This window comes from Phoxinus phoxinus (genome assembly GCF_949152265.1).
Source record: "Phoxinus phoxinus genome assembly, chromosome: 13".
Lineage (NCBI taxonomy): Eukaryota > Metazoa > Chordata > Actinopteri > Cypriniformes > Leuciscidae > Phoxinus > Phoxinus phoxinus.
Window position 1 is genome coordinate 31939778 of NC_136888.1, and position 12513 is coordinate 31952290.

General features: G+C 38.3%; 1 protein-coding gene across 1 annotated transcript in view; it reads left to right on the top strand.

Moving 5' to 3' along the window:
• Positions 1-10768, top strand: part of alk (ALK receptor tyrosine kinase) — a 203518-nt gene extending 192750 nt beyond the window's left edge. Inside the window, exons 25-28 of the mRNA XM_079632171.1 lie at positions 6415-6516; positions 6658-6792; positions 7160-7250; positions 7633-10768. Of these exons, the coding sequence (XP_079488297.1) occupies positions 6415-6516; positions 6658-6792; positions 7160-7250; positions 7633-8586 (1282 nt within the window). The 3' untranslated portion in view covers positions 8587-10768. The remainder of the gene's footprint in view (positions 1-6414; positions 6517-6657; positions 6793-7159; positions 7251-7632) is intronic.
• Positions 10769-12513: the final 1745 nt, after the last annotated feature.

The following is a 12513-nucleotide window of genomic DNA, read 5'->3' on the forward strand; positions in this document are numbered from 1 at the left end:
TGATTCAAACTGATGGATAACTGATCACTTCATTTAACATCGCGCATTACCGGCAGGCCCAGATTATTGTTGTTCAACATTTACCTCACGTTAAAACATCACACTCTTACTTGATCTGGACAAACTAGCATCATACAAAATATTTAAGACCCCAGCTTCGAAATTTGACCGCTGTTTATGATAAAAATCGGATACATGATAATTTCTTAATTTATGTCAGGAGTGCAAAATAATCGATCGGTAACTTGTGATATTTTGAATAGAATAAAAACATGCTCTCATATTCAGTTCATAAATATATTCTTCGTAATTTTATTTTAGTTTTTTAATGTTTGAGATTAAATATATCCATAATAATAACAGTCTATTCTGAGTCTTCAGTTGTAAACTCTCAAGTGTTGGCTTTCTAAGTATATTATATTATGTGTCTATATTCTTAGGGCCATATTTATTAAAAATTTGCTCCAGCCTCTTTTGGCGTTAAAAAAGGACTGTCAGGACTTACTAAAGACACGCAGTGAAAAATTAATGCTGAAATTTTTTTTTTTTTGTGGCTGACCTTATTGCATATGCATTTGTAGGAGTTTCAGACGCAAAATATATTGGAAGAGAATATTTAAAGGAATAATGCATGATGATTTACTAATATTTTCATTCATAAATTTACTGGTATTTGTGTCATTATTTGCCGTCCAAAAAAAAGCATGTCTTCAACCAGATGCTAGTTTGCGCTGCTCTCGGTAGATTGCGTTGGTCATTGTGGAAATAATCCGGCCACTCTTTTCCTTAATGCAAAAATGCACAATGACTGCTATGTTCAGTTCAGGTCAACAGCAAGTATCTACACCACCGATGTCCCTTCAATCATTCAACCAATCAATACTTACATGCATACATACAGTTTTATATTAGAGTTTTACAAATCAGAAGACAGTGAAGCCATGTGGTGTTTAGAGAGGTACGACTCGAACTAACAATCTCCATGTCTTCATAAGCTATATTTTCAGATACTGTCTTTAGAGAGATACACAATTTGGCACTAGTGTGAATCGTCCTTTGACATTATTCGTCAGATGAGATGGCAGCACCGCTGTGATAAAATGAAAGGAGTTGTGAGCTTGACTGCCTCTCATGCGCTACTGGAACGTGTGTCTGAAAATGGCTCACTTAGCTGGTGAAAGAAGGGTATTATTAGCCAGAGAAAAGCTGAAGGGAAAAGACGGATCCTTGTTTTACTCCCTCTGGAGCGTTGCCATAAAAGCGTGCTCTAATTGCTGATGTAGATTTTTCTTGCATTTTCCCGCTGAGTTCTGCAGACAGGACAGGAGTTCAGAGCTGTGAGGAAAATGTGATCGGGGATGGGAAGAATTACAGTGGAGGTTTGCGTGAATATTTCATCTCATCTTCTGAGAGTGGAGAACGCGTAGATGTGATCAATTTAATTCACATAGTTAAACCTTAGAGGTTACTTCAAATTTTCCACAACCTTTTCGTTGTCGCTATGGTCGTCCAAAAGCCAATTAGGGAAGTTGACTAGTTTATCTAGTATTTTCTGCTCAATATTTTTAGTATAGTGCTTTAAAGAGGATGCATTTAGAGATGCAAAGTCTTTGAGAGGGATTTAGCGTGTTGACAGCAAACAGTAAGACTGTTAGCATACTAAAACTCTTCATGACAAGCTGCATCTCTAAACTGATCCTCTTTAAAGTACCATGCTTAAAAATATAAAAGCTCAAAAATCAAACGCCACTAAATCCATCAAAACACAGCTTGTGTATCACTACATTCAACAATAAGGCAGTCATTGCTGAAGTCCAAACATATTCCCGTTTTTATGCCGAATCCATTGATTTGTGAGGACTAAAGGATATTGATATGAAGTGTATTTATTTGTTAAATTATTGAATTCTTGTCGAAATCCCTTTGTGTTGTATTCTGTTCTATCTTGCTGTTTTTAAATACAAGAGCATCCTGTAAATCCCCTGAAAACCTTGATCCTAAATCATCCTTATTATACAAGCCTTCTTTAAGACCTCATGAATCACATTTTTTTTGTTGTTGTTGCGTTCAGTCCTTGCTATTTCGAAGTCATCTATATGCTGGTGTACATGTAAATGTTGAAATGCAGTATATAGAGGGTATTCACATTTAAAAATAAATAAAAAATCTTACAGGAAGTTTGAAAATATTGATGACTAATAATATTGCTCTACACAGATTTTTGCCCAGTCAAATGCTCTCTAGAATGAGAAAATCCCTCCCCAACACAACTTGGAAGAAACCAAGTAAATCCGGGTAACTGAATGCTGTACATAAAATTTTTATAAAAAGTTATTGGCTTATTTTCCATGACGGGCTGAGCTATTTGATATGTCCCATCCTAAACTTCCTGTTTCAATATGAAGTATGTCAACACCAGAAGAAAAGAAAAAAACTGCTTGTTTAGAGATTTTTTTGGAGGTCTAAATGCACTTAGTCACTAAGTCTTAGTTAATTGTGAAATATGTATGTTTTGAACATCCGACTTCCTGTTGTCTCTTCCTTCCTCAGTTTCATAAATGAATAGGCTTCTTGTTCTCTGAGTAGGCCTTTATTTTGAACAAATAACTACTCTGCAACCATTTAAAAAAAGTATGTTCAATATAGTATGAATGTGTGTAGAATGAATTAGTGTTGTAGTCAAGACCAACTAAACCGAGACCGAGACACGACCAAGACCAGACCTCCTCAAAATCATTTTATAAATGCTGTCAGTACAGTACAAATGCTGTCGAGACAGAGACAAGTCTTAAGACAAATGGTCTTAAGATCATTCTCGAAACCAAGTCCGAAACATTATTATGTGACTTCTCCTGTGGCCTCATGGGATAATAAATGGTGCATTGGATCCACACTTCAGACTATCAGGTCAAGTAGCCTACGGTTTTATACTGTAAATTTGGACATACTCCCCTTTTCACATACTGTTTTTCACCTACTATTTACGAGGGAAGTATCTATGTTCATACACACACTTTTTTTTTTTAAATTGAGTTTATAACTTAGTGTCTTTAACATCTCAAACTGCCTCATATTCCCCCTGCATCCCCTCGACTGTGGCAGCGAACCATCCCACGAGGGAGCAGATAGTCAGTAGCAGCACAAAGGTTCTCTGTGATCTTCTTCGATTTCCTACTTCAAAGGGTTTCATTGTTGGTTTCCCTTGAGTCCTGGCATGCGAGGTCCATTCGCATGAGTGAGATTGCTGGAAACATGAGTGTAATGTTAGTGTGTGAGGTGTGTTTTCATGCGGGAGGTTGAACAGGCCTCGCTGCCACAATCCCAGAAGACCACATACTAGTTTATATAGAACCAGAGCCCGATAAGACCAGCATCATCAAGATTTTGTCAAAAGTGCCAATGCTTTTGTTTAAGAGACCGTCTGCAGTTTATCTTTCCAGCCTCAGTCTCTCATTTTCTTTTTGTGATAAATGCTCAGCATAATACTCTCCCAAGATTATTGCTTTAGCAACCTCAGGATAGCTGTTGGCAAAAAAAAAAAAAAAAAAAGAGACCTATTTGTCTCTCTTTTCTTTCTCTCTCACTTTATTTATTTTTTCCTGTTGTCAGCAGAGGGTCAGATATTTGGAACTAGATCTTGATAACATCAGCTCTGGGTGAGGAAAATGGTTTAAGACTCACAATGACCGCACCATGAGAAATGTGAAGAAAGTCTCTCAGATAAGACATTCAGATATGGCATTCAGTAAAACTTTTTATATATATAATAAATGTGTGGGATTGCTTGTGCAGAACTCACCTCCACAGTATTAGGGGGTACTGGCAGTTTGCCAGGATTGTTTGAGGTGGTTTTTAAAGTAGATCGTTGTTACGGAGTCAGTGATATTATGTGCCAAGTTGCAAAAAAAATAAATAAATAAATAGTTCAACCAAAAAATGTATGTCATAATTTACCCACTCGTTTAATTTCAAACATCTAAAGTATGCAATTCGGACCACACACAAAAAGTTTTGGGAGAAACACTGGGGTCCAAACTAAATTGAACCCCTCTGCCTTTCATTGTATGGGAAACAACAATAACAATGATACATCTTTCAAAATAACTACTTTTTTGTTCCACCATAGAAATGAAGTCATACAGGTTTGGAATAACATAAGAATAATGAATGACAGAATTGAATACAACAGTGTTATACCAGTGTTATGGAGATTTATAACATTATTTCCATGCATGGCACAGTTTGGGATCTGCCTCAGGAAAGATTGAACTCATGAAAAATATGTTTATGCTTACATACCTTAAATCTAGTGTAAATCGCTTTGGATAAATATTTCTACCAAATGTATGAAAATGCAATGATGTTACTGCTACTACTTTACCTCGTAAATGAAGGCAAATTAAGTATCTCGCATATAGTGTCTAAAGCACAGTGCAGGTTCTTTTTTGGGTCATATTTGCTGAATCGTGCCTTTAAACTAAATTTGGCACATTGCATCTGAATTTAAATATGTCTTACATGTGTGAGTCCTGATCAGGTGCAGTCTTGGTATTAGTCGGTGTGACATGATTTACCAATAGAACATGTTAATGGATCAACATCCTATTTTGGTTCCGGACCAACAATTGTATCAAAATCATAGGCCAAACCCTAACACTGAGTTTACCTGTCCTATAATGCCCCAAGCTTAACACTAAAATCTGATTTATACAAATATTGTTCCAGGACCTACTAGGATGTTGTCCTATAAGAACCTGTCCTACTTGTATTTAGTGGTTAGATTCAGCCTTTAACTGCTTTATGGCTCCTGGACTCACTTTAGTAGGAATATGAAAACAATTGTCTTGATTCATTTGAATCATCTTAGGAAATGTGCTTAACTAGTCCATAACATTTGCATGTACAATTAAACCATTGTACCGTAGAATAAAACAAACAAATTAAGCAAGACATCTCGAATGAACTAAAGGTCTAACTCTAACTACCTGTGTTTGCATGGCTTGAGTGTTGCAGGCTTGAGCCATGCAGGCTCAAGGTCATGGTGCAAAGGACCCTAGGTTGAAATTACTCAGTTCAAACCATCCCTTTAATGAATGAATAAGATAATAATTATCACTGGCATTAGCACAGTCATTCCTGGTCAATGTAATAATACCTTAATGTACTCAACCTCAATCTAAATGTTAAACGTAACAGCATTAAACACTTACATGCCATTCCCTTTCCTAAAAAAATGTATGAAACACATTTAAATATTTATTCTCCTTTTCCAATTCCGTGAAAAGCATGCAATGAGCTATACATCCACTGCCAAATTTTCATTACAGAAGGACAAAAGGTCATTTTAAATACATCACTCTTATATATTGGCAACTCATTAGATTCTTCATAAGTGATAGTGAAGTCCTTTCTTTGTGACAAAAATATTTCAATTTAATTTGACGAAACTTTGTTTGAAATAGATCAGTATACAAATGAGAGACCCTTATTCAAGATACATTCTTCTTCTTTCGTCAAAACTTTGTCAAATTGAAGATCAAATCCTCGTCTGGTTTCTCTTGTTGGTATAATATCGATCTCGAACCTCAACCACACTTGCCCCGTTTTTTTTGTTCCCTTCTTGGCGTCGTGGGAGAATTAGATTTTGATTTTCTGAATGCATAGATGTTCCTTGACCTAAAAAAAAATCTGAGTCAGAATCCGATGGAAAATCAGATGTTGTTGAGCCCGAGGTCTTTCTGATTTTTAAAGTGCAAAGCATCTCAACGAACTAGGTCAGTCACTTTCCATAAACCCTAACCCTAACTTACTCTCTAAAATCAGAATGGTTGATGGCAAGGACCCAAGACAGACAGATCTAGTGGCTGGGTGTAGATTCAACATTTAGCTAATTTACTTTGCTTGTCTGGAACATCTGCATATTTTATGTCATGAGAAAAACATGCAAATTAAGCAAGGCATCTCAAATGAACTAGGTCAGTCACTTCCCATAAACCGTTTAATTAAAGTTTTCTGTTTAATTCTGGCCTGGTGGAGGAGAACAATTAGGTTATTCAAGCAATACACTCCCAGTTTAAATGAATAGTAATTATTTTAGAATACTGCTTTTTTCTTTTAACACAAAACCAAGCCATATGCACACAATTAATCATTTAGTGAAGCATTTAGTGACTAAGGATCAGATCAAGACTTCAGAGAACATGGTTGATGAATTCCATCCTTGCATAAGTCACACGTGGAGTTTCTCCTTTATGTCTTTCCGTGCAATTTCTGCTCTTTTCATTTTCCAATGCTTTCTCACTCTCTGATCTACGACTGGAGTTAATAAGTCACTCCACTCTGCTTCTGTCTGCTGTGGGCATTCATAACAATGTCTCTCTCTTTTTTTTTGTCCGGGCATGTGTTTTTCCACAGAGCCAGCTATTACAGGAAAGGAGGCCGCGCTATGCTGCCAGTCAAATGGATGCCTCCTGAGGCCTTTATGGAGGGAATCTTTACCTCGAAAACAGATACATGGTGAGTGCTGTAATATAATTACATACTTGATTCAAGTTCTTTCATATGCAACCCCACTGTTTTTCACACTATTTTTCCGTAATTACTATGATTTCGTCTTACCTTGCCGTTCACTTTCCCTCCTTTTGTCTTGTTTTTCAGGTCATTTGGTGTTCTTCTGTGGGAGATCTTCTCGCTGGGATACATGCCGTACCCGAGCCGCAGTAACCAAGAGGTGTTGGAGTTTGTTACCAATGGCGGCCGAATGGACCCGCCCAAGAACTGCCCTGGGCCAGTGTGAGTGGACTCAGAAATGCAGGATATTTATGCAGCGCTCCATATCACAGAAACCGATTGCATGAAATGTTGGCCAATTAATTCTCAATCTGTCAGTCCTCGTTAACTTTCCCACTGCTTTATCTTTTCTGTCTCTGAAAATATACTAATCAAATAATAATCAAAACTTCCTAGCTGGAGTTTTGATTTAATTCAGTTTCTAATCTACCTTGATCTTGCAGAGCTGAACTTTGAAACAAAACTAAAAAAGGCTTATTTTATATATGAAAATAATAAAACCTATACTCACCAATCTAGATGAAGTGATATCTAGTGAAGATAGAACAGAAAGGAAGAGAATACAAATAATATTTTGTCTGTAAAATAGGTACCGGATAATGACACAGAGTTGGCAGCATCAACCAGAAGACAGACCAAACTTCTCAACTATTCTGGAGAGGATCGACTATTGTCTGCAGGTACTACATCTGAAAACTGTTCATGCTGTGCAACAGTAGGTTTGTTAGAAATGTGCCATTTCCAATATTGTAATATGCATTATGTATAATGTGCACTTTATGCATTGAATTTGCCAAAGTATACAGTATAAAGCAGAGCACAATGTATGAAACAATCTTTGTTAAAATGTAATCTTCTTAATTTATATTTTAATTTGTCTAATGTAATATAAGTTACAATATTAATTATCATATATAAATATATTAAGTGACATATTTACAATTTTGTTTTGTTTAATTAAATCAATTAATTAAAACCTTGATCTTACCAACAATTTGTATCACCTGTTAAACTGGCAAGTTCGAATCCTTGGGAAGATAACAGACTTTTCAATTCCGCTAGGATCCAGATGTGGTGAATGTGCCTTTGCCTGTCGAGTACGGCCCCATCCCTGAGGAAGAGGAGAGGGTACCCATGCGTCCCGAAGATCCTTCTGCACCCTCCTTGCTTGTAACCCCTCAAGGCGCCGAGGAGGCTCCATGTGTCGCACACTCAGATCAGGCTAAGAGAGATGGGGAGGTCATTCTCATGGCCAGCCAATCTTCTGACAACAAACTACCGCCTGCTCCCCCATCTCAGCCTCATCCCCACCACCACCTCCAACCCCCTGTAGTCACTGCCCCCGTACCAGCCGCCAAACCCTCCTCTACAACCACTCAGGATGGAGGACATGTGAATTTGGGTTTCATGCAGGCCCACCCATTGGAGAAGGAGAGCCGCAACGGGAAGCCCACCAACCTGTGGAACCCTACATATGGCTCGTGGTTTCTACAGCAGCAGCAGAAGAGGCAGCAGGCCCAGGCACAAAGGCAGGTGAGTGGCCCACGGATCCCAGGTGAAGGGCAGGAACAAGCAGGCCGGACTGTAACAGTAGCGGAAGCTTTGGGCCTGCAGCAACAGCACAAACAGCAGCAGTACCAACAGCAGCTCCAGCGCCAACAACAACAGCAGCTGCAGCAACAACAACAAGGCCTGTGTCGACCGCTTTTGCCCCCTCCGCCTCCACCTGCCCCGACCCCTTTACTCCTGGATTCGGCCACCCTAGCACCAGTCCCGCTCTACAGACTACGACGCTTCCCATGTGGGAACATCGGGTATGGCTACCAGGAACAGGGCCTGCCCATGGAGCCTATGCCGGGGCCCCAGCCTCCCCCGCCTCATCCTGGCCAGCAAAGGCCCATCTCTTTGGTTCGGGCCAGTGGCCCCGAGGACAGCCGCCCGCTTTTGGTCACCATGGGTACAGTGCAGGACTCCAGACTCCCGAAAATGGAAGGACACAACGCCACTGTGCTGTAACCGTGCACGCTCTCTTTCAGTGCCCACTTTGCAAAACACTGTGCTGTCAATCTACGTCCACCTCTGCCAAGCCCCTTTGTGCTTTTCCTGTGTGCTTTTCAGCCATGAGTATGTAACTGGGAAAGGTTCTACACTGGAAACTCAGAAAAAACTTTCCCTGAGCATCAGTCATTGACACAGAATGTCGATTGGATAAAGAAACAAGACTGTTGAGTTTCTGAAAGCCGCATTTGAGAGACAAAAAAAACCTAAACTGATTAAGCCCTCACAAGGACTAATTCTGTGAAAAAGACTATATTATATCAGTGATATTTTTCCATAATGGGGGAGAAAAAAATAAAACGGGTTTGTTGATGTTTGCTTGCCTGCTTGTTTATTTATTCATTTGTTAATTTATTATTTGGTGGTCATGTAAATTATTAATGGGTGTGCTTCAGAAAGCAAACTGCCCCCATTCATTATGTATCATTTTGTTCACTCTTGGACTTGGTTGGCTTTTAAATGCAAGAGTTTTCATCTATCATCAAACATAATGAATTACAGAAATCTCTAATGGCTAGTGTGTGTGAAACTGATGAGCGTTGTTGGCTTTTTGCAATGAGAAAACCTGATGCTATGGTGTTGGAATAGAAACATGTAGCAATTGGTCAAGGACCAGTGAGTGAAGGCTCTTTCACAGGACTCATGTCAGGGACTTCAACATTAAAAGTCAACATAGTGGAAGCAAAGATGTTAACTGATTTAAGCTTAGAATACAGTAGGAAAGACCTGTCAGTTACTTGAGAAGATGCGCTTACACTATCATTCATTTTCAGGTTTGGTACTAGTCTGGATCATAAAAGCCGACATTGCCAAAAGGTTCACCAAAAAGTCTTAGCTGGTGAAGGTTATCAATCAGCATAGTCTTTCTGGTAAAGCTGGTTGGCCAAGGAAGTTTGGTTGAGGGCATCATCATGCCTGCTTCAAGTTCAAAATAACATTAAATGCTTTTTTTCAGCAAGTAACAGCCTTTGGCATTGTGTTGTACTCTATGTATCTAGTGCACCGAAACCACCAACATAATGATACAACTTGCAAATTGTTCAGAATAAACAACATTTTGAAATGTCAGGAGAAAACGACTTTAAAAGTGTTTGTCGCTGAGCATATTTAAAAGTATGCCATTTGCACAACACAAGACCAGTATGATGGTGCATACTTGATGTTTCACTTACAAAGTTAAATGAATTCGAGAATGCTGACACGAGTCATGTGAAAGGGCTTTGAGTTTCTGCTGTATGAAACTTTAGCATTGGCTGTGTAAGAAAAATACATCAGCAATTTACTTTTAGAAATAATATTCATCATTCCATTAGTTTACTGTTTGGCATTGGCATTGAAAAAAAAAATGTGTTGTGTACATAAGAGCCTTACAACTGTACGCGCAGAACATCATTAGATCTTTCATGTTCCATTGATTCCCGTTTATTTATTGGTAAGGAAAATTTCACATAATCTGTCACTTTAATGTCTAAACAGTCATTGTTACGGTCATATTGCTTACTGTTCAGTTCTATCAAGCTGCTATTTCAAAAGCAAATGTTGGACATTCGTTTTATACTATCAGAAAGAACTGCTGTAGTCTTTGACAGTGAGGGTTTTACAAAGGAATATCTTGTGGCAATTTTTACACTTTTTTTGTTAAATAGTGGTCTTGTGAAAAAAAAAGTTTTGTCTTTATTTTTTATTAATTTTCAATAGTAATTGTATCTTTATTTTTAACCTTCATAGAAAGTTCTATATTAATACCATCACAAAATATGTTTTAAATATATTTAAAACATTTGATTCATTTATATCCCTCTTGACTTTATGATATCACAATTTACCATGTCATTGACACTGATGCTGTTTTACACTTTCGAGAGAGAAATATTTTTGGCTTCACATGGTCAGTTAACAGCTGAGGTTTGGAAGCTGTCTGATATGTTTAGGGAAGGTTGATAAATCAGAGTGGTATTGCATGAAGATGAAAATTAAGGATTTTCATTGCTTTTTATTTATTTTTATTTTATTTTGCTGTTGACAACGTGACCACACTTGTACAAATGTTGTAAAACCTTATTGTATCATGTATCTGTTAATCTCTGTAATTTGACATTCAATGATGAGATCTGAGAAATTAATAAATTACTATTTAATAAGTTTGGCCTTGCCCCCAAACACAAAATGTGTATTACGAATGATCAGAATAACCATATCACATATGATCACAGAACATAATGTTGATCAGCTGAAAGGGTTCTGACTGAATCATGATCATTGAGTGCAAGTAATATTTAATCCGGCAGGCTTTCAAAGAAAGGTACAGTACATCCCGATCTATATAAGATCCCTGTCATCCAGGAACAGTGTTGGGAAATATGAAGAAACTTTGGAAGTGAAGACTGAAGAACTGTGAGAAGGCTTGCTTGTATGGGGCATAAGCTTGTTGTGATATTTGTTACTTTTCCCAACCCCTCCCTCCCCCTCAATCCTCTCTTTCAGAATTTTGAACTTTCAAAGTGTTCTTGTTTCAGAACTCTCAGAGAGATTTGGCATTGACATTTGGCACCTCTGGGTGCTCTGGTTATCCCCACAATCCAAAGACAAGCAGTGTAGGTGAGAATCTAAATTGTCAGTAGGTATGACTATGTATGTGGGTGTTAACCCTGTGATGGACTGGCCACCTGTCCTGGGTGTTTTCCTTCCTTCACTGGGATAGGTTCCAGCAACCCTGCAACTCTACATTGGACAAGTGGTTTGGAGAAAGAATTTCCAGATTATCCAAGGCATTGCACTGACATAGATTCAAACATGCTTCTGAATGTTGAACTTTTCCCCATGCATTCATGTATAGCTTAACACAGGGAAGTCCAATCCTGGTCCTGGAGGGACACTATCCTGCATATTTTAGCTTCCATTATAATTACACATCAGAATTCCGAACTACTTAACTTCTAGGCAAGTGTGTTGGGAAAGGTTGGATCCAATCTCTACAGTATGTTGGCCCTCAAGCAGTAAGATTTGGACACTCCTGGTTTATTAGGTAAATTTGTATACATTGTGTTGTCTGTGAATGAAAATAGAAATGATGTGCTCCATTTTGTGTAATGCATGTATGTGAAGATTTGTGAAGATCTGTCGTATCTTTGTGGCTATTCTCTTGAGTTAGACACATGGGCAGGCAAGTTAGATACTTGTGTATCCTGGGAGTCCTACAGAATTTACAATTGTTCACTCTTACAGTAGGTATGAACGAGGGAGACAAGGGGTCAGTTCTGTCAGGTCACGTTAGTCAAGCTCGCATCAGCTGAATCTCAGCTGATCCACGTCTACAGTTAGTAATACATTGCCTATCACTGTATACATACAGTATACAAGCTCCTTCAGTATTATCAACAGCTATCACGTTTCTCAGGAGCGAATTACCCTCCTCCATCCCCAGCTCCTCCTCTCGTCAGTCAGGATTTGACATTCTGATTGCCCTTTGAATCGAATGATTTATCGAATTATGTTATACATTAAAATCTTTATTGAGGAATGGTATCTGCAATACATTCATGTTGGTTCTGTTCTGATTACCCTAAGGGGGGGGGGGGGGGGGGGGGGGTATTGCTTTTCTCCCTTAGAAGTTGCGTCATCTTATCTGAACAAAGTACATGATTATGTTGACCATAAAACCCTGATACCGTTGGTTTGAACTTTGAAAATAGGGTTTTGAAGGCCTGCTTGTTCACTACAGAAGAAAATTAAAGACGGAATAAAAGCTGCATTTTCTTGAAGGAAAATATTATGTAAAATATAATATGAATGCTTTTTAGTTTCGCAATTGGTACTTTCTAAGCATGCTCATTACTACACAGATTTTTGAGTATAGCCTACTAGATCCAAGCACATGAAAGTTGT